This window comes from Lingula anatina, chromosome 7, assembly GCF_051362555.1.
Source record: "Lingula anatina isolate TDL-2025a chromosome 7, LinAna3.0, whole genome shotgun sequence".
Classification (NCBI taxonomy): Eukaryota; Metazoa; Brachiopoda; class Lingulata; order Lingulida; family Lingulidae; genus Lingula; species Lingula anatina.
The window spans coordinates 17,907,239-17,928,590 of record NC_141773.1 but is presented as its reverse complement, the minus strand read 5'-3'; the positions used below and the strand labels follow the sequence as shown (position 1 = coordinate 17,928,590).

General features: G+C 35.2%; 4 protein-coding genes across 5 annotated transcripts in view; 2 read left to right on the top strand and 2 right to left on the bottom strand.

The window, feature by feature from the left end:
• Positions 1-2,051, bottom strand: part of LOC106166288 (activin receptor type-2B) — a 28,013-nt gene extending 25,962 nt beyond the window's left edge. Inside the window, exon 1 of the mRNA XM_013544793.2 lies at positions 1,535-2,051. Within this exon, the coding sequence (XP_013400247.1) occupies positions 1,535-1,634 (100 nt within the window). The 5' untranslated portion in view covers positions 1,635-2,051. The remainder of the gene's footprint in view (positions 1-1,534) is intronic.
• A 923-nt stretch (positions 2,052-2,974) lies between these two features.
• Positions 2,975-6,801, top strand: LOC106170376 (uncharacterized). The gene is made up of 4 exons (XM_087018439.1): positions 2,975-3,125; positions 3,465-4,117; positions 5,188-5,402; positions 5,594-6,801. The coding sequence occupies exons 2-4, from the start codon at positions 3,802-3,804 to the stop codon at positions 6,137-6,139; spliced, it is 1,077 nt and encodes a 358-aa protein (XP_086874565.1). The 5' UTR covers positions 2,975-3,125; positions 3,465-3,801; the 3' UTR covers positions 6,140-6,801.
• Positions 6,802-7,147: 346 nt separating this feature from the next.
• Positions 7,148-15,627, bottom strand: LOC106166284 (xylulose kinase). The gene is made up of 19 exons (XM_013544789.3): positions 15,542-15,627; positions 14,891-14,973; positions 14,595-14,664; positions 14,194-14,274; positions 13,961-14,047; positions 13,651-13,743; positions 13,164-13,265; positions 12,614-12,745; positions 11,924-11,986; positions 11,585-11,666; positions 11,358-11,398; positions 10,991-11,106; positions 10,674-10,789; positions 10,329-10,402; positions 9,966-10,062; positions 9,734-9,792; positions 9,436-9,523; positions 8,867-8,964; positions 7,148-8,499 (listed from the first exon to the last, which is right to left on the bottom strand). The coding sequence occupies exons 1-19, from the start codon at positions 15,596-15,598 to the stop codon at positions 8,425-8,427; spliced, it is 1,614 nt and encodes a 537-aa protein (XP_013400243.2). The 5' UTR covers positions 15,599-15,627; the 3' UTR covers positions 7,148-8,424.
• Positions 15,628-15,651: 24 nt separating this feature from the next.
• LOC106170380 (zinc phosphodiesterase ELAC protein 1-like) lies at positions 15,652-21,221 on the top strand. Of its 2 annotated transcripts, XM_013550226.2 has the most exons (9): positions 15,653-15,852; positions 16,145-16,260; positions 16,558-16,758; positions 17,028-17,125; positions 17,575-17,670; positions 18,058-18,157; positions 18,556-18,736; positions 19,113-19,216; positions 19,752-21,221. In XM_013550226.2, exons 1-9 carry the CDS (start codon positions 15,774-15,776, stop codon positions 19,851-19,853), a joined length of 1,077 nt encoding a protein of 358 aa, XP_013405680.2. In that variant the 5' UTR covers positions 15,653-15,773; the 3' UTR covers positions 19,854-21,221. The 2 variants fall into 2 exon arrangements, with proteins under 2 accessions (XP_086874566.1, XP_013405680.2); XM_087018440.1 differs by lacking the exon at positions 17,575-17,670 and having other exon boundaries at positions 15,652-15,852.
• Positions 21,222-21,352: the final 131 nt, after the last annotated feature.

Here is a 21,352-nt window from a genome sequence, read left to right as displayed (position 1 = left end):
CAGCACACCCAGGGCCTTAAGTCACTCTACAAAAATGTACACACACAAAACTGCTATTCCTGGATCAAATTCAAATTCTGTAACTTAATGTGTTGTTTATTTATCTGAAAATTGCTGGCCATAACTTGCAGTGTTTCTGTAAACATTTGTAAAAGTCTCAGTCATCTTTTAACATCTAAATATCCTGCAAAGCTCTCCAAATTCAGGCATCAAAAATTACCACACAACCAAAAGTACATTCCAAAATGTACCTGATGTTAACATAAATTTCTTGCTGAGCTTTAAAACCTTGCAAGGTCAAAGCCTTGACATCTAGTAAGTTCTTGCAGAAAAAAAATTCCACAGATACTGATGCAAAAGCTCTGCACAATTTATCTTTAACAGGAAACCTAAGGAATTCATTTTCATTAAGACCAGATTATAAAATATTTATTTCAAAAAGTGCACTAAAAAGAACAACAGAGGCGGCATGCTCCAGAGTCCCAGAAACAATGCACTGGTCGTACCACTGTTAACTGGGATAGGCTGACTGTGGCCAAGATGTGGGGCATGATAATAGGCTATGCTAGAGTTGATAAGAGTTCACCAGAGAAATATAATCCCATGCTAGAATAATCTCTATCTTTTATTCTTCTTTTTTTTTTAAATTTCTTTGTACAGAATATTTGACATCTGGAAATGAATTGTCAATTTGTTAGCACTGATCTTCTTAAGTAATTAGCAAATAATATGGCTTTATCAAAAGGTTATATATATGCTAGTGATCCAAGCAGAAACTAGCCCAGTGTAAAATTCCTAATGTATTCAAATTTTAAGGTATCTTATCCTCGTACTGGTTTCCCTCAGAAAAAAAAAAAGCAATTTTTCTCTTTGTAACAATTGCTTAACCTGTTCCTACACTTGCATTCAATGAAATATACAATTTTTAATGGTAGAATTCACTTCTTTAGCAATGTCTAGCACATCATTTAAGCCACAAGTCTTTCTGACATTTTATTCATAGGTCAATAATAAAAACCTGTTGAAACTGTAGCCTATCAGCCCAAATAGTCATAATCTCAACTAATGAGGAAGCAAAATGGTTTCATGAGCTATTCAACTTATGGTACACTGACTTAAGACAAGTTCTTACACAAAAATCGGTTTCCTAATAACTAAGCTCCTCCGCGTATGACTAAACAACACTTCCAAGTAAAATTGAATGTTCAATAAATTCCCCTTAGAGATACTTTGCTGCATCTTCACTGCCAAGTAGATTTCTAAAGTAAAATCATAGTAAAATACAATAAATTACTTTTTGGTTGCAACAGCTGCCCTGCAGATTATGGGCGAACAACATGTAACGCGCAATTTCCTAAAATTTCACAAATAACCACAACGGTGTGTTTTTAAGGTCGCAAGCGTGGAGCCGAAAGCGGTTTACTACATCTAATTTCAATTCATCTTCTAAAAAAATAGCAAAACCTGCTGCAACACACTTCATCAACATCTGAATATTAACATTCAAATATTGCAAAAAAAAAGTTCAACTCACCAAAGGCAAACAGCATCACCACGCCGACAGTTATAAGTTTGATCAACATGTTTGAATGAAACAATCTCGTCGATTGATAACCATACTTGGGTGAACGCATGATGATATTTCAGTCCTGACGCTTAGTCGAACGCTCATGTTCCTGCTAAAAAACAGTCACCATACTGGTGCTCGAATTCTGTGACTCCTTGCGTATAAATAATTGCTATGTAAATCCTGTGTTTGATACAATCGTGATGAACCAAAGCTGGCAAGGTCGAACAATCTGTCCTCGTTTTCTACAAAATGGCTACCCTTCTTGGCACATATCGAGCAGGTGCCCGGATATAAAATGTATCAAAACAAACCGCAAGTTTGATTGGATCAAGCCGCTCAGTCCTTCTGAGGATATTTCGCTTTTTGGAACTTTTCTTTATTTTTTTCACCAAATAAAAGTTATTTTTCTTAATTCTTACATTGATAACATATAGAAAACCAAGTAAAAAATTAGTAGTTACTGAGACACATTGGAAAGTTGCCAAAGGAGATGACCGGAGTGACCATAACATCCGACCAATCAAAAAAGTGCTTACTTTCTTCGGGTCAAATTAAGGTGATGATCGACAGGTCGCAAGGTCGCGTTTACGCTCTCACATCAGTTGCTTTTACTCCCTAAAATTAACACTTGACGACGAAGCAAATGTTGTACTCCGAATAAATTTAATGTTCATACACGCAGCATTGTTAGATAATTATGGTATCACTTAAATGTAACCAAAATAAGATATTAACTGAAACCATTGAATAAAGACACCCACCTTAAAAATGGCCTGTATCTTTTCACGTAATAGCACTAATTATTCATATATAAATCTAAGGAAATATATATCAAGAGTTAATTAATTCAGCATATAATTAACATCACACTGGTAAAGAAATTTTAGCCTATTGTTATCAGATTTGCACAATATCAATGCCCATGCATATTTAAAATATAATCAAAACAATTCAAATAAAAGAAACAAATGTGAGTAAAATTAATTGTTTTGAATAATATTCTCAGATTTAAAATGCCAGAAAATGCCAGATTTAAAACGGTATAAGATGGTGAAGGGAGAAGGCGTGCAGTTGTGCACTGTTATTAAAATGCTGGAAAACTGTTCAAATAAAAAAAAAAAAATTAATTGTTAGATAATATCAAATTAATGTGCATTAGTATCAATAAAAGAACAATAATAAATTATCATATTTGCATTTTTAATCAACGTTTCTCAAATTATAAAATTGTGGAAACATGTTTAGAAAATTAAAAACCATCTACAAAGTGCAGGTTTTAAGTGTCGAAGTTCTCCATTAGTTACCGTGCTTGACTGACGGGGTGAATCCTATTGAAGGCAAAGCCATCACAAAGGAATCCACACCTCTGGGAAGGAAGTGCCCCGATTGGTCGAAATTGACATCATTGACCGCAATACGCAAAGTCTAAATTTATCACTCAGCAAGCTTCTGATTGGTTACCAGTGACATCATGTGCTAAACTGGGACGTGATGCTGCCAGTATATATACACCTTGCAGCTGGTGGTGCAATCACCATCTAGAGAGGCGAGAGAGGTGAGATGTGGTTGATTTCATGAGGAAATTTAACATTATACATTATAGTAATTAAGTAATATGTTGCATAACTGATAGAATAATTTCAGTCTTTTACAACTTGATGTATTATTTTGAATTTTCCTTGGAATTAAGGACAAAACAAACTGATACATTCGATCCAATCAAAACCGGCTGGCGTTACTAACATGTCGGTGTTTTATTCCAAATAATCTTGACAACACAGCATATTTTACTCTGATAATTCAAGATAATTCGACAAAACAACCCTGTTTGTACAAATGAATACCGTGTGAAATGTATCCAATTTGTAAAATATCTTAATTTTGATTTTTACAGTAACGAAACGGAGAGGTTAACACCCGGCAAGGGGCCCCCATCGCCAGCAGCGGCGTCCAGAGAGAGAAAGAGACTTTCGATTGATGTAATTTGTGGGTGACATTAACACCCCCACCTCACACACACACACGCCCATCCCAGTTTTGATTTAAAGTGGTAACCGACCGCGGTCACCATTTCACTCCAGTTCAACAACTTTGAAGAATTGTTGTCTGAACTTGATGAACCTAATTTGAACTTAACACCCAGTCCAACAGAGAGTACAATTTCCACATTTGATTACAACGTTTCACCAAGTCAAACATGTACCTCTTACGAAATCAAGGATCCAGCAGCGATGATAGGAAGGGTAGGGGCCAAGGGGGAAATGTCTCCCTCTTGGGAGACGCCTCAGGCGTCTCCAATTTGGGAGACATCTCCAGTGATGAAGGAGACTCTGGTGACCGAGATTTTAGCACCAGTCATGGTCAAGCCCTCAAGTGGCACAAGCCAAGCAGTGGACACAACCACCACCGATACCCTGACTGGCCTAGACCAGGAGGCGTGGACGACCTTGGAGGCCACGCTGTTGAGTTATGGGGATGCGGAGGCCTTGGACAGTTCCTCGATCTACGCACGTTCAGTGCAGAAGACGAGTGGCCTATTTAACCCAAGTAAGTAAAGTTTGATCTTTGGTATATCTTGAGTTAAAAGTTATTAGAGTGGATAATTAGGGAGAGGGGAATATACTGGATAAAAAAATGGAGAATGTTGGGAAGAAAAGAGCTTTATTTTTACCAAAAAGAAACAATTATAGGAAAAGTGCTATTTTAAAACCTTTGACTGTCATTATACATGACAAAATGATTATTCTGAACAAAAAATCAAAATGCTTTCCTTAGACATACTAATGCCACATTCCTAAAAAAAAAGCCTTTACTTGATGCAAAGTTAAGCAAGTCTTACAGGTTGATCTACCTGTACCTCTATTAAAATGATGATTGATATAAAGAGAAATATCGGTTGAAAAAAACATAAATGGCTTGCCCAGGCATGTTTATGCTTTCGAGTCAATATTTCCCTGAAGGGGCGGATGTTAGCAAGTTCGTGCATGCTCAGAACGTGATGAAGGTATTGCACCACCACCTGAAATCTCATTGTTATCAGCAAGTCCTTATCAATAAATCAATAGCCACTCTAGCAACAAGGCCCCTTATGTCATTCTAAATCAGTCCAGGTTAGCAAAGTCCCAGGACATGAAATAGGTCAGAGTTCAATCATGCCTATTTCTGGAACATTGCATCAGTTTGGGTATATCAGTAATTTCACCATAGTCAGCAATTTCAATCAAAATGTAGCTGTCCTAAGCAAAACAGGTTTTAACTCAGGGTCTGGTATATATATATGCAGTGGTACTTAGGAAATTTCACAATAAGCTGAAATGTGTGCAACTAAAGGTAGATTTATGCTTCTTCTCTTTCTTTTTTTTTTCAAATTTTATTTTACCTACTTTTTGGAAATATTTAACAGAAAAAACAAGATAACATTGCAAGGGTAGCACATGCAGTGATTTTTAAAAAAAATTTGCTTTCATTTTCTTTTTCATAAGTGAAGTCGTTTTCCATTTTTGCTGAATTTTGTGATTCCTGAAAGAAATGGTATTTAACTTAAACATTAACACATTTAATTAAGTACATAATTGTTTAAAAACACTTATTATAAAAATTAATTTTTATCATTTTAGGTGATTCCCTTAAAGAAACATTGAAATTGGATCTATTTGCTGATGAAGAATGTGACGACCTCTTAATGACTTGTATGAAGCAGACAGTGTTAAAGGAGGGACCAGACCCTGACACCTCAGTAGAGGCGGCTTCTGATGACTTTGAAAATGACTGGTTATTTAATGAGACCGAATTTCTGGATGACTTTGCTGATTTGTCTAAATACATTGAACAGGTAGGTGCTGACACAAAAATGCAGAATTCAGTTCATTTGTTAAAGAAACTATTCACATAGATTCCATTTAAGATAAGTTTTTCTCTTATAGTACCAAGTCTTACAATATTATTGGCAGAAGTAACCATTTTTAAGTTTCTTTTTTATATAAATGATAAATGTTTTTAACCAGGTAATACTCATTCTTTCAGAACACCATGCCAGTTGAACAAAGCAACACTGAAACATCCACATCTGAGGCACACGAGTTAGTCCCAACTATTGACAATGTTACCATAGTAACTGAACCTAGCCAGTCCAGTGAAAGCTTTGGCACTGTAGATTTGGCCGACATTTCAGCAGAGGTGGATCACAATGACTCTGACAGCACAGATTCCAATTCTACAATTGATCATGATTACTCGCGTGGAAAAAAGAGAAAAACTGACAGTGTGACATCAGATATTGTCACAAAGAGAGCAAAAGTGAACAGCGTGACATCTGAAAGTGACACTGAATCTGTAACAACCACTGCATCTGGAAGCAATGATAGATATGGAGAAAGAAGGCGAAAGAATAATATTGCTTCCAAACGCTCCCGTGAACAGCGTAAAAACAAATACATTGAAATGGAAGAAGAAGCTGTTCGCCTGGCAAAGGAAAATTCAGAACTGCAAGCTAAGATTGAATTGCTTGAGAAAGCTACAAAAGACTTAAAGCAAGTTTTGGTTCAAAAATTGACATCTGGTTCTAAGTAAAGTGTGAAAAAAACATCAACAAAATTCATCTGAAAATATTCATTTTATAACATTTGAAATGTTTTTTCCCTTGTCTGCAAGTGATAATGTACATAATATATGTTTTCTTGAAATGAAGTACCATTATATAAAGTCTCTTTCCATGACATTTGTTATCACCATTGGAATAGAGCAAAGAAATGGAATTTAGATATTTAATGTTATATAACCCAGATATTATTATTATCAATATTTTTTGTAAAGAAATCTAAAAGAATTTGTAATGTATCACCATTACAGAGTCACTTACTCAGGTGTATATGTAGTCCAGTCAGGAAAGGAGGGGGGCATTTTTGGCAAAATTTGTTGTGGATTTGAAGTTGCATTTCCTTTTCAGTGCAAAGTTAAGCTTCCTTTTCATTTTAGAAAGGGAAGAAAACAAGAAATCCCCCCTCCTATCCAACTGCAAAATAGTAATAACAATACATTTTTGAATTCTTACAACCCTTATTTCTTTAGTATGAGGTAAGGAATGACGATATCCTTTTTCCATACTACACGTTGGAAACTTATTTTTGAAGTCTTATACACCATGTAAATATGCTAATGTATGATGTATTATATATTTCATTTAGATGTCAGACTAGTGTGCTGCTGTAAATAAAATGTAAATCGTAACCTTACTCGTTTTTGTTTTTAACATATTTGACAAGGGTTTATGTGAGGCGGATAATTCCCATACTGCACTTGGGGAGATGTGTGATTGGTTATAGTGGGCCTTGTATAGTCGTGGTATACAAGAATTGACGGACAAGCACTTTATGTAAAGACACGCTAAGAAATTTAAGTTAAAAGTTTTGGGATCAGATTTGAATTGAGTTGTAACTACTTTTTCTCTGTCATATCCATTTCAATTCAAAATCCCAATGGAAGGGGAAATCCCTATAGGAAGGGGGGCAAAGTATGAGAGATTAGGTTTAACACGTTGAAAGCAAAACTTGGTCATTAAAGAAATGAAATTAACTGATATGAATATTGCATTTGCAGTTTACTTTGACAGAGTATTACATGGCATGCTGTTGCACACAGCCTGCAAAATGAACTAAATTTATTGACATCATTTATAATTCAATATTTTTGGTAATCACAATGGCATACATTTAAATCATATCAAGTTGAATTGCGGAAATGAAACTACTATTGTAAATCTGAATTGTTTGATACATAATCCTTTCACAAAAAGATAAATTACTGAAATGTTTAAAAAAGCTCAATTATATAAATATATACATATAGTTTTGCTCCTTATTGTAAGTGTAATCAAAACCAAAGTTAATTAGTCCCTGATTAATATCCTTCTGACATAACTTTAGGAGCGTATGTCAGAAATGTGTATCATATGACATCTTACATCTAAAAATACATCATTGAAAATAGACCACTGATCTTGTTTATAAGCATATGATAATATAATTATAACAATATATTTGATCTTGTGTCAGTAAGTTAATTTAGCATCTAACATCTAATATTTTTCCGTATGGCAGTGTTTAAATTCATAAAAAATGGTTTCCAGTAACCTCTTTCTCATATGAGAGCCTTTACATCATAATAACCAACATTGACTTAATGTCAGTTTTCCCTGTAAAAAGAAAAATGTCTTCTACCAAATTACTTAATATCTGTCTTGATGGGTCAGTAATAGGTTATTGCCACATAAATATTTCTAGACACATCTCAATAGAAATCAACATGGAAGTGCAATTAGCAGTTTCATATATATATATATATATATATGGAGTGCATTTTTTAAATTGTTTTTCCCCTTGAATATGGCCTACTGTAATACTTTCAATTAACAATTAAAATATTATGAACATATAATATAATGTAATAAATGCACTCTCTTCCTTATCCAGAGATAACTGTATCATATCAATAGTCAGATATTTTATCTCAATGTTTCAACATAATTATCTGCGGTCCAAAAGAGACCGCCTAGTTTGGACACCATTTCAGTAATGACACCACGAAGTGTTATATTTGGTATAAAGCACTTCCAATAAAGTTGAAATGTCATTAGACACATGCACACATAAAGAAAAAAAATAGCCATAAGTTGGTATGAACTAAAAAACAGAAAATTTGAGCTTGTTTGGGATAAATAAAAACTGTCTCCTAAAATGAGGATATTGACCAAAAACAAAAGGCATTATTAGCGAATTATTACAGAATTAACCTGGACCAAATTAATTCCAGTGAAAGACGAGGTTTTTGTTGTGAAATGGGTCCTGCTGTCAGTGACTTTAGTAGTCTGCTCCCTGTTCCTTTGCAATCTGTTGTTCCAATCTTCTGTATCTATCAGCCATTGTGTTATACATCTAAAGAGAATTAAAACATCCAATATTAGGAGGCTCCGAGCACTACTTATAACAAGGCTGGCTAACCCTATATAAAATTGTGTTACAGTTGGCTCTATCCTGATAAAAAATACTAGGATTCTGAATAAAAAAAAACTTGACTGCATCTTCCAATAAATAAAACAAATTCTCCCAGAGCAGTATTAAAATCAAGCAAATAAATTGTTGATTTCACAGTAATATCACATGCAGAAAAAAATTCTATAACTGTCCCAGGTAACAAAAGTTCCACTATTGCACAACAAAGTCCCTTGAACTTTTCTGCCACCCCCTCCCCACCCACCCCTAACACAATCCTTTGCAATCTGATAAGAAATATTAAACTAACCTCTGTGACACTTGTGTCTGGCTCTGCTGCAAGGACATAGTCCAGAGCCCCCTTGACCACCTCATCAAAACTGACCACTTTGTCCCCACCTAGCCAGCCTAGAGATATCAAAACCATACATTATAGATACAATATTCTTTTTAATTCTAAAACTTGGTTATTATTTATAAGACATTATAGTAAAAGAAAAAAGTATGCAAAAAGCACATATCATTTAAAAACACATAAACACAAATTTATTTGGAATAACTCCCCCTGTTCCATTACAATGCAATTGCCTCCACCCACACCCACCCCCAAACAGTTGCATTTTGGCTTGCATTTCCAGTCATGATACAAGAGCTATATTATTTCTAACCACGGTAGGCAAACTAAATGACAAACTCCTTACTTAAATTTGTACTTAAGAGTAGAGATACACAGAACAACACAGGGATTAAATTTGCTTCTATTAGTAATCATCAGTAAAACTGTTACAGTACAAACTATAATCTAAACTGTCATAGCATGACTGAAAATGATGCTATACATGCATGTCACTTCCCAAGAGACCATCTCAAAAGACTTACCATGCTTAGCCATATAAGCAGCACCAAGGCAAGTTGAATTGGCCACATCCAGTGTATAGACTGGAGATGCAAACACATCTGCTATCACCTGAAAAAATGATGAAAGTGGCCTTCATAAGCTTATTTGCTACAAAACCAATAAACTTATTGACACCACCTAGAAGACTGCTTAACATCATGGGGGCAGAAAGCTGAGGCAGATTTTTTATCCCTAGACTTTCTGAACAGCAAAAAAATTGTCAGTATTTTTAATTATAGCTTTTCAAGTATCTTCATTGTTCACAATATACATTCTCACCTGCAGAAAAGATTTGTTGACTGAAGCGCCTCCTGTTGCCAGGATTTTGGAACTAGGTCCTGAAACAATAATGCAGTGTTCTTGAAACTTAGTGTAAACATGAAATATCAAACTATAAGGTCAGTTAAATGTATCTTTCTTAAGAACATACTCAACAAATTTTTCAATGTAATTTTACGACATCAGTCCTTTTTCTTTTTAGTCTAAATATGTTACACTCATTGGTACTGACCTAGAGCAAACCCCAAATTCTCAGCATGGGTTCTTCTGGATAAAAACTGCCCTTCTAGCACAGCTCTCACTTCTACTGCATCAGAGAATGAAGAAACCTAAATAAAAGCTAGAAAATGTGAACCTTAAACAACTAAATTATCAGTCATCACTGGCAGATCAAGAATATCTAATCAGTGAGCTAAAATATTATTGGCAATCATTTGTCCTATCCCCAATTTCTCTGCTTCTAGGAGTATTACATTTATTATGTTTAAGTCACTATTCCATAAACTCAAATCTCTTAATTATGCCAAAAGGTTAATATTATAATCAAAATTTCCCTTTACTTCTTTCAACAATCTAAGACAAGCTTCATTCCTACCTTCTGATTGTCTGCTGTGAATCTATGTACCCCTGATATGGAGGGAGTAATCTCCTGAACATCAAAGTACATACCTGGAAAATAATACAAAGCACTGAAAAAATGCATCAGTATTTTATCTCATATCAGTTGCATAGCAGGTGATATATTATGTTGCTGTAATGCATAACGTGTGACATTGTGCTAAGTTTGGTCATACTTCTCTACTTCTATGGTTTGACAGTGTTTAATTTGTGTTTAATTTGGCATTGTGGTAGGTGTGACAAAGTGTTTGCTTTGGAATTTTCTTGGATGAATTTTTGTATTTTTTTGTTCCCTTGTGTTAAATTTGGCATTATATCATACCAATATTGCCATTATTTCCCTTTGGTGTCAGTTCAAGAAGTTGGTCAAACTTTTCCCAAGATCCATCAGCACACTTGTCTCGGATTCCCTCTCTCGTTAAGGAGCCATTTTTAAAGCTAGAATTCAATGACACTCACAATGACTAATAATCTACAAAGATGTGTTTACAATGGAAAAGGGACAGCTTTTTCAGTGCAATATTTCTCTGAGGGCTGTTTGATAAAAGTTAAACTCACCATGTAATCACTCCCTGTCATGCACAGTGATGGCAGCTGATAATGAACAGAAAAAAGAAAACAAACAATTCATTTTTTTACCATAAAAGTGCCATGTAGTCACTGGTTTGTACTGGGTTGGAGAAGATGACACCCTGAGTGTTCGGCTTAGGTTCTACAAGCCACAGAAAGACACAGTCACTGGTACCCAGGGTGACCTGAAATGTAAATTTTTTTTTAATTCATAAAATTGGATTGTTTTTTTCTCTATGTGGTTAAGATATAAAATCAGTTCAAAGGTAAAGGAAAAATATTATATAATTACAGCTAGTATAACTTCTGTCCATGTTCCAAAATTTTTAATTAAAGAAAAGTAACTATTAAGAGTTACATGGCTGCTTTAGCTTCAACTTAAAAGAGTACGAGTCATCAAAAGCATTTCAGTTTTTGAAAAAGTGATAATACCTACCCCAATGGCTCCTTGGGTCAAGGTCATTCCAGCCAGGGATGCTGTTAATTGAAGAAGACAAATAAATTATCAAAAATTAGCATTATGTTTACAGAACTTTTGAAAAAGAGACAATACACAGGTATGGTTGTCTTAAATCTTTTCTTTAATTCTACTTCATAGCCAATACCTTTATACTTATATAGCAAAGGACAGGTATGAAATAAGCAAAATTTTAAGTTTTGCACCTGGATTATCCCCAGTAAATACAATAACTCTGCAGTCAGGGGAGAAGCCAAATCTGTCCACAAAGTAGCTGGAAATGGGACCCTGTATAATCATAATACAATTAAAAAATTAAAAAATCAAATAAACAAATTTCATAACATGGTGTGCTAGCATTATTGGCAAATAACAGGCAAATCGATGTAAGTGATTCATGTATATGTTTACATACAAAAACAGATAGAGATGGGGGAGGTATAGTCTCTGTCCACACCTAACCACCCACATTTGTGTCATCATATTAAGATTTATCGCATGTAGGTGTCAAGCAAAATCACATGTGAACAAAAACAAACACTTACCACATTGGTAAGTGATGGAACAATCTGCCCTAGTTTCTTCTCCAAAGTTTCACCTCCACAGATCTAAATACAAACATCATGAGTGTTTAAAAAAGCTTGAAATATTGGCGTACTACTCATACACCTTACCAGACACTCATCATAACTCTCCATTAACACAGAGAAGTAGTCAAATCTGGCACAATGTTGTATCAAATTTGTCACACCTAACACAATGTTGTATTAAATTTGTCACAACTAGCACAATGTTGTATTATATCCAATTTGTCATACCTAACACAATGTTGTATCCAATTTGTCATACCTAATGCAATGTTGTATCTAAATTGTCACACCTAACACAATGTTGTATCCAATTTGTCACATCTAACACAATGTTGTATCCAATTTGTCACACCTAACACAATGATGTATCCAATTTGTCACAATGTTGTATCCAATTTGTCACACCTAACACAATGTTATATCCAATTTGTCACACCTAACACAATGTTGTATTCAATTTGTCACACCTAACGCAATGTTGTATCCAATTTGTCACACCTAACGCAATGTTGTATCAAATTTGTCACTCCTAACACAATGTTGTTTCCAAACTGTTACACCAAAGTCGCTGTCATTCAAAATATCAAACCTATCGCAACAGCAAGTGCAAAAAGTCAACTGTAACCCATGTTAATGACAACTTACTTTTAAACAGTCAGGATCCCAGACTCTTGTTCTTATATTCATCAAGTTCATGCCAGAGCCATCACTGCTGTCAATGGGGGCGTAATCACCAAGAAACAGACAAGCTCCAAAACTGCTCACAAGGGAAATTCTCTAAGAAATATTTTATTTGTAAGTTACAGTTCAATAGTTATTCAATCCATCTCATCATTTTATCCAATCTGCATTCTTTTTGATACATGGAGTAATTGCTATCAGCCTATCACACACATTGTTTGTAACTGTTAATACTTTTCCAAGCTGATATCCACATTGATACTTAATTCTAATAATAATACAATGTTGCTCTTCAATTCTGCTGTCACTTTTAAAGGTATTAACATGATAGTAAGTTGTATACATGATCAAAAATGAATAAATTTAATTGAATTACATTACATTAAACTGATCCTAAACACTGAAAAATGTATATAAGCTAGCTTTTCTAAGACAACTGGTTATAAATAGAGATAATTATGATTAATCAAAAAATGTTTCTGAATTTTTTTATCTATTTTTATCATCCACATACCTCAGTGTTATCATAGCCTTCACGGTTTGTTTGGTATATTTTGGCAATCTGGTTCCCTGTGTATCGCTCAAATGCTTTTGCACCAGTCAAATCTGCTAAAGCCTATAACATATAAAGGGCAAAATAAAGGAAATTTTTCAGAAAAAAAGAGACAATTTTTTTTATCCCAAAAACCCTACCAAACTTTCACAGTTATACTTAACATATTGTCCAGTTCAACACAATATCCTATCAAATACAGCTCACATAAAACAAGCCTAATACACTGTCACCTTACAAATTCTCACAACTTATGCACTATCCCACATAACACACCTAACACACTGTCACACCTAACACAGTCACACCTAACACACTGTCACACCTAACACAGTCACACCTAACACACTGTCACACCTAACACATTCTCACAACATATGCACACCTAACACACTGTCACACCTAACACAGCCACACTTGACACAGCTACACCTAACACAATACCCACCTGTGGTCCACCTAGTGCTTTTTCCAACTGTCGACACTGCTCAGTAGTGCTACTATCCATCCATACAGGCGAATCAGGTATACTGAAACAATCCTATACAAATAAAAAAGATAACAGCTAGTTCTCACAGCAAAAAAATCCTCTGAATTTGGTTTCTTTATGTTGAATGGGAGATACTGATTCTGTTGACTGCAATGCATATTTGAAATAACTTAATACTTTAATTATGGTACAAGACACCAATCATTATATCTATTTTTAATACATGCATTTCTTACATGAAATTTTTCACATTTGTAACAAAATATACCTTTAACTGTTCTGCTAGGGTCTGGTTTGGCTGTAGTGTTGATAGAACCTGTCTTGCTCCCATCTTCCAGTAAACACTGCCATGTTGCTACAATTGTTTTTGATGAGTACTTACAATAGGTTAATATTTTAATTGGTTATAAATTATAAAGAGGCCTCAAGATAACAATATGAAAAAAAAACAAAATATGAGCCATCAACGAGAGAGAGAGAGAGAGAGAGAGAGAGACTCACCTGTCCAGATCCAGACAAGGCAGCAACTGTAGAGAAGTCAACCCCATCTTTTTTCATCTTCTCTAACAGCATGTCTAATGTCTACAAAATATAATAAAATAATAATAATAATAAAATTGACATAATAAAAGACCAACAAACATCTTGATGTGATGATCTTACCCTCCAGTGCCCATAAAACACAACACAATAAAATTACATTAGTCTATACTTCGTGTGACAAGATCAAAGACAATGATATCAAACTGACTCATCTTCACCAAGATATCAATATATATATTACATAACTGTGCGAGATAAATTCAGCTGAACCGAATAATGGTATACTGCAACCATTCCAAGTACATCATGTATGTAAGTCAACCCCACCTTCACCCATATATTGGTGCCTATTAACTCACCTTAACCCACATAATAGTAGGTGCAGTGATCGTCACATTGTCCCCTGCCACATGGACTCCTCCACGAGTTCTGAAATCAATCTCAAGTTATTTTTCTACATTTCTTAAATCAAATATATTTTTTAATCTATATTTCTTAAATTAAATTTTCAAATTTTAAAAACTGAGTCAACCCAGCATGTTAAGCTTACCTATCCCACAAAGTTGATCTCCTATGCCATTGACTACTGTATAACATAAACTTTCTGGTATAAATTTCAGTTGCCCATTAATACATTCAACCACCAAAGGTTTACCTGAACTCTGGCAAATCAGTGTCAAATTTGATATGCGTTTCATTAATCACTTTTAGAGCATCATCAATAACCATTGCCTTAACCTGAAATGACATTAAAACAATTATAATAAGAATATTTACATATTAAAATATGACTGTCAAATGGAAAATGAAAAATCTACTAAGTACTGTGTGTTTGTAAGTTTATTTTCATTTTATTACTAACATTTTTACAAGGACTCAGTCTGAGCTTAGACACGACCTACTGAAGAGGTATATATAGCTAGATAACAGCTACCGAATTAAGGTTTTGTACTACAATATATTTTGTCTTGGTAAATCAACAATACATTTCTTTTCGTGTTCCAATGGCTCTAGTGTATATACACTCAAAGACGGAACCCTTGGGGGGGGGAAAACATTCATAAATATCGTTGGTGTCTTTTGCAAACAGATATGCAGACTCTCGACCTACTCACGCAAGACAGGGGATCTACACTCGATCACTTTGATAAGTTTGAATGAAATGCAAGCTTCAAAACTGAGCCGGTGCTTGCCCCTTCTTGTGTTCATTCCGCGATCAAATAGCAAATCACAAAAAAATATATAACTACATGCTGCTCCTTACTATATGTCACGAATTCTGAATGCTAATTATCGGTTTCGGTACCTGCTGTGTGCTGAAATCGAAGCCTAAAAAGGTCCTCTTCGTTTTTGGACTCGACATGTTGACTAAATGTAGGTCACAGTTTGATATCCAAGAGAGGTCAGAGTTCAACGAAATTGGGTCAAACTGCATTTCCGGTTGCAATGTGAATGAGTCGTGACAGTAGTGACATTACTTACGGTTTAAGGTGCGAAATGCACGCTCTATAGTCATCAGAACAAGAAGATTTTCCGAAATGGAGCTTCATTTTATGGGAACAGCATCGGCTTATCCAACGCCGGTCAGAGGAGCGAGTTGTATAATATTCAGACGTGGTGAGCAACAGATACACGTTATTTTTCGTGGTACACTGGTAGACCCTGTGATAGTATATGTCCAGACTGCTTTAGTTTTGAATGAAATAAAAGAGTCATTTTCAGCAGTAAACAATGTACACTACATCGCCATTGCATTGTCCTCTTACCTGTGTATTATTTTGTACATGTCCACTTGCAAAATTACAAGTTCGAGTAATTTCCCATAGGAACGTGTGAATATTTTTTATGGTTAGCAACTAAAGTACATGTACATGTATTTATTGTTACCAGTACATATATTGCCTTCCAGACTCGGACTGCTGGATGTTTGACTGTGGTGAAGGCTCTCAGACACAGGTAATGAAGAGCACCATCAAGCCTGGCAAGATCAGCAAGATCTTCATCACCCATTTACACGGAGATCATGTAAGGATGGCAAAGTTTGAGGGCTATTAACAATACTTTACCCTTCAAAACTTACATTCTCTTGGTTATTATTCTTTCTTTCCTTCCAGTCAGTTTCAAGATAGTGTACATGTATTATTTTCCTTGTGATTTAAAAGGTTTATTTTAGTGGTCAACATACCACAGTTGACAACATTGATTTTTTTTTTTTTTTTTTTGGGGGGGGGGGGCATTTTATAATACTTATGAGATGTTGGACTGACCATATTGTATCCACTCTGCCTCAGTCATTGATGGTATATCTCCATGTAATTCCAGGTATTTGGACTCCCTGGATTATTATGCACTATAGGTCAAAACAGCACCCCAGACAGACTCTTGGAAATCTATGGACCACAGGGGTTACGAAAATTTCTTCGGGTGAACCTAGAGCTCTCACGTAGCATGCTAGGATTTGATTACGTGATTCATGAGCTCATCCCTATCAGAGAACAGTGTAATTGTGTCAAAGACTGGGAGGTTGGTATTAAGTTTAAGCACTCTGTAGCAAGGGATCAGTTTCATGAAATGATTTTTAAGTTGAAAGTTAGTTTGTTTTTTTTTTTTTACTTGAAAATTATGGTGTCCAAGAATGTTTCCTACTTCCAAATAAGCTACCTTTGTTCTCTTTCAGTCTTGAAGATTGTTTCTGTCCCCCTAGCTTCATAATCCCGGAGTTTTTGTCGAGGATGTGCTTAGTGCTGTCTTGGGAGGTATAGACTCTTTATCTTGTGGCTTCTGTGTTTCAGACTTGGTCAGTCGACCATGAAGCCCCCAGGGGACCACTTCACCCTTATGAAAAACCAGGCATGTCGATATCAGCTGATAAACAGGGAGTCTGGCACCTGTAAGTTTGTCATGGGGTTCCTCTGATGTATGAAAATGTCAGTAAAATACAACTTCGGATTTGAAGCAGTGATATGAAGCTGTGTTCACATCTAGACTAATTTTGACCTGAGAAAAACCTATTGACGTTTTTTTAAGTCGACTGCTTTAATATAAAGACACCAAGACCTCTGGTATTGTTAATGAGTAAAGTTGGGTCCATTTCTAATTTTACTGACATCACCATCAAGTTTGTCAAGTAGCTGTAGCTGTATACTCTAAAGCATAAGATTGTAAATTTTAGCTAAATACTAGGCTTATTCTATATTATTGATGAAGATGCTATAAAAAGTTTTAGCCAAACAAACTGCCATTGATGTTGTACAAAAGTGTTGTACAATATTTTCTTGCTATTTTTGGCTACAAGAAATATGATGTAGTGTGAACCCTGAGTTATGTTTTGTTCTTCAGGTTGGAGGAGAGTGGAGTCAGCGTAAAGGCCTCGTGGCTTACACACAGAATTCCAAGCTTTGGGTTTGTGATACAGCAAGCCAGCCAGCCAGGCAGGTGAGGTACTGGTTGTGTTCACAGCAGAACCAACTTACCTCATGATATATTGTCTTCATCATACAACCATTTTGGTTAAGTATGAAGGTCAACACATAGAATAGAATTATAGAATTTGCTTATAGAATATTGCCAAATAAAATGTTTAGTAACGCTCTCATTTAGGAACGTAAATAAAATGGCAAATTTTTGTATTTAACATTTTTGTGAAATTCTGGAAAAGATGATTGCCAATTGTACTAGTATTTCATTGAAGTTTTCCCAACAGGAGTTAAATTTACACAAAATACAACTTGGCGTAGTTAAAGCAATCCATACAGCAAAACTTGTAGATGGCATAGGGCAGTGTTATATATGTATGTATGTACATGTATGTATCCTTTCCAGGTTGAATGTAGATGTGTTGAAATCCAGGGGCATCCTCCCAGGCCCACTGTATGCAAAGATTAAGAAAGGAGAAACTATCACTGCCCCCAGTGGGGAATTGGTAAGATATAAATTATAACTTATCAATAAAAATGTCTGATAATATGTTTTAAAAAGAAAATTTTACCGTCATTTCTTGGACTCCTAGGTATTTTTATCAAATGACTGTGATGATGTTGGTATTATATAAAACGTGCCAACAGTTACTGTGTTATCAAAAATATCATTTGTGTCTTCTTTGTAATAAAAGTATCATGAAAATTCCATGTTAATCATTTAATATAATTGGATTCATAAGCTGATTGTGCCTAAAATCTGAATTTGAACTTTCGTTTTATTCCTAATGTCTATAAAAATGATCAAAATGATCAGCCTGTTTTGGCCCGACATGATGGTATTGAAGAGGCTTGTGTTCCTTACACTGGGCTTTTGCAATTTTTTCCTACCTTTTCATCACAGGTAAAACCAGAAGATGTCCTAGGACCAGATAAGCCCGGTAAAAAAGTTGTCATCTTAGGAGACACTTCAAACTCTGGCAGCATAGCTAGCATAGCTCAAGGTGCAGATGTGTTAGTGCATGAAACTACTCTGGAAAATGACATGGTGGAAAACGCTATAGAGAAAGGTCATTCCACTCCAGGTGATTAGACCATGAAAATATTTATTTATTTATTTATTTATTTATTTATTTATTTATTTATTTATATTGAAAAATGTACTTTGTAAGAAAAATGAAGCAGGAATAGCAGATCAACCTTCACTTGTATATAATTATTTCTAAATTTAATGAAAAAAAAAATATTTGAACTCTTTGTCTTTAACTTGGAAAGGAATGTTTGGACCATTGAAGAGTTCATTATATGATTAGACCAATGTATTGTTGACATCAGTCTTTTTTAAGGCAGTGTAAGCTTGAACGCATGTGAACACCATTATATGTATAGTTCAAAAGGACAAATCTCCTTTTGAAATAAAAACGTGGATGACTGATGTTTCTCATTTTTTTTAAATTGCAGCAATGGCAGCAGCATTTGCTAATATGATAGGAGCCAGACACCTGATAATAACTCACTTCAGTCAGAGGTACAGGCCAGTTAATGCAGAGATCACTGATGACTGTGTGAGTATGGGACCATTCCCACTTTATTTGGATCGATCTATCTCCCTGGGGAGTCTCACTTAATTGCTGTCAACTTAACCGGCTTAAATGTCTGTCACGCCTAGTAAAGCTGTTAGGGGGTAATTATCTTTACCCTAGCTGATTCGGTAGTTAGTGAGACCCCCAGGGAGTTAGACTGATCCAGATGGATCGATCTCGGCATGGGAACCCAGTGTATGCCTCCAAGGAGGGTCTGGGACATCGGTATAAAAATGGGGACTGATTTTTGTGTATACAAAGAGAATGCTTGTTTGGGTAATAATTTAGTTCGGGAATTAGTTTGGGATCATAAATAAAGAGGCATTCTCAAATTAGAGATGTATATATTATATAAAGTTAAACAAAACTAGCCTTTATAAATCAATTGCCACTATTTCAGTTATCCATTATAATGTGTTTTAGCTAATTATACTGCTCCTGGACCAACAGTTGTAATAAATTGAACTTTGATTAAAAGAATATATATATATATATTTACAATATGTCAATTTTACAGGAGGATCCCAGTGTCTTGACTCTACTCAAAGAAGCACAAGAAGGTTTTGGGTTGGAGAAAGTTACAGCAGCCTTTGACTTGATGAGTTTTACCATTCGGTAACAAAAACTGCATGCCTTATGAAGATATGACAAAGAGTTTAATGTTGTTGATAAAATCCAGTTATGAATACTACAACACGCACACAAAAGCAAGTCTGTAATGGATGTGAGTCCATCCAACAGAAATGACCCACTTATGCCTCTCAGTCTCCAAGGCTGCTGGAGGAGGATTCAAACCCACGCAACAGGGGTGGAAGGAAGTCGTCTTCTGGGTCTTCCGGAAAACAGTCAGAAGTTTTAAGTTTACATTGACAGGCATCTATTTTTTTCTGTCAGAAGATGGTCAGAAATGAAGGATGGATCAACAAAGATGACTTGGAAGACTATCAGAAAATATCTTTGTTACTGCCCCTGAGAGCAGTTCATGATCAAGGCTGCAAAATTTATATTGCTATGACTTGATGGAATTCCCACTTTAGACCACTGTCCCAAAGTCTATATAAGGCTGTCCAGAAAATTGTATCCTGCAAGTTTAGACACATCCTCACTGAGGCATCCACAGCCATATAACAACTTTTGGAGTCTAAGAGTGTGGACTGCATCAAAAAAGCTTAAGAAAGGGCAAAAATGGCTGACAAGGAGAAAGCTCCAGGCCCAAGCCCAGCCCCAGAAAGTCTATCCCCATGGAGGGGAAGGGGGGCTTGCAGATTTTTAAAATGATAGCTGCGTGCAAGATTTTGACTGCGTTGTTGAAGCTCTGAAGCAAGCCGAGGATAAGTGAGAAAACCACGTTTCTGGGATCACTGAAACATAGTACATTATAGTAAAATGCTCACTATATTCTAATTTAATATTAGAAAATGTATAGTATTTAAGAATTTATTAATCTGCTTTTGATTTATCCAAATTTGTCAAGATGCTTTTCTCTAAGATATTATATCCAGGCACTCGTTTCACAAAAATAAATCAGCTTTTTTGGATAAAATGTTAGTGATACTAAAATAACCAAGACTATGTCGTGTTTCACAAAAAGTCGAAAAGGCTGCTTACCTTGTTTTTATGTCTAAGATTTTAGTACCTGGCCAGATATCTTTGCTTCCTAAGGAGCTGCCAAAAGTGTCTTACTGGGCCAAATAGCCCCAGTTTCCCCTGTTAACAATCAGGCGTGAAATCATGTCACCGAGCTTTAAAATCTTACGTATTAAATTAATAGTTTCAAGTATGGACAGTGTTTCTGTATGATACTTAAGCTGCCAGCCTCCATCCCCCACTATTTAACTTCATGTCATATTTAATTTGAGTTACACAATCTTCATGTGGGACACTGTCTTGAACTCTTGAACAGAGAAAACAATGATAGCGTTAGTTTTTGTACATATCACCTCTGACAAATATATATCAATAATTTAAAATGAAAACATTATGAGTACTGTTCGTTCATGTTCACTTTTTATTTGCAAAACTCAGTTTCGTATCTTAAATTCGATGTAGAAGAGGACATAATAATTAGGAAATTAGGTGAGGGTTTGGACATTTTAAGTTATTTGACGTTTATCGAAA

Coding starts and splice junctions, on each gene's coding strand:
- LOC106170376 (XM_087018439.1), top strand. CDS start 3,802: ATGATAGGAAGGGTAGGGGCCAAGGGGGAAATGTCTCCCTCTTGGGAG. Junction 4,118..5,187: donor GAGTGGCCTATTTAACCCAA/GTAAGTAAAGTT, acceptor TTATCATTTTAG/GTGATTCCCTTAAAGAAACA. Junction 5,403..5,593: donor TGTCTAAATACATTGAACAG/GTAGGTGCTGAC, acceptor TCATTCTTTCAG/AACACCATGCCAGTTGAACA.
- LOC106166284 (XM_013544789.3), bottom strand. CDS start 15,598: ATGTCGAGTCCAAAAACGAAGAGGACCTTTTTAGGCTTCGATTTCAGC. Junction 11,987..12,613: donor GGGATCCTGACTGTTTAAAA/GTAAGTTGTCAT, acceptor GTTTGTATTTAG/ATCTGTGGAGGTGAAACTTT. Junction 11,399..11,584: donor ATTTACTGGGGATAATCCAG/GTGCAAAACTTA, acceptor TTCAATTAACAG/CATCCCTGGCTGGAATGACC.
- LOC106170380 (XM_013550226.2), top strand. CDS start 15,774: ATGGAGCTTCATTTTATGGGAACAGCATCGGCTTATCCAACGCCGGTC. Junction 18,158..18,555: donor CTGCCCCCAGTGGGGAATTG/GTAAGATATAAA, acceptor TTTTCATCACAG/GTAAAACCAGAAGATGTCCT. Junction 19,217..19,751: donor CAGAGATCACTGATGACTGT/GTGAGTATGGGA, acceptor TCAATTTTACAG/GAGGATCCCAGTGTCTTGAC.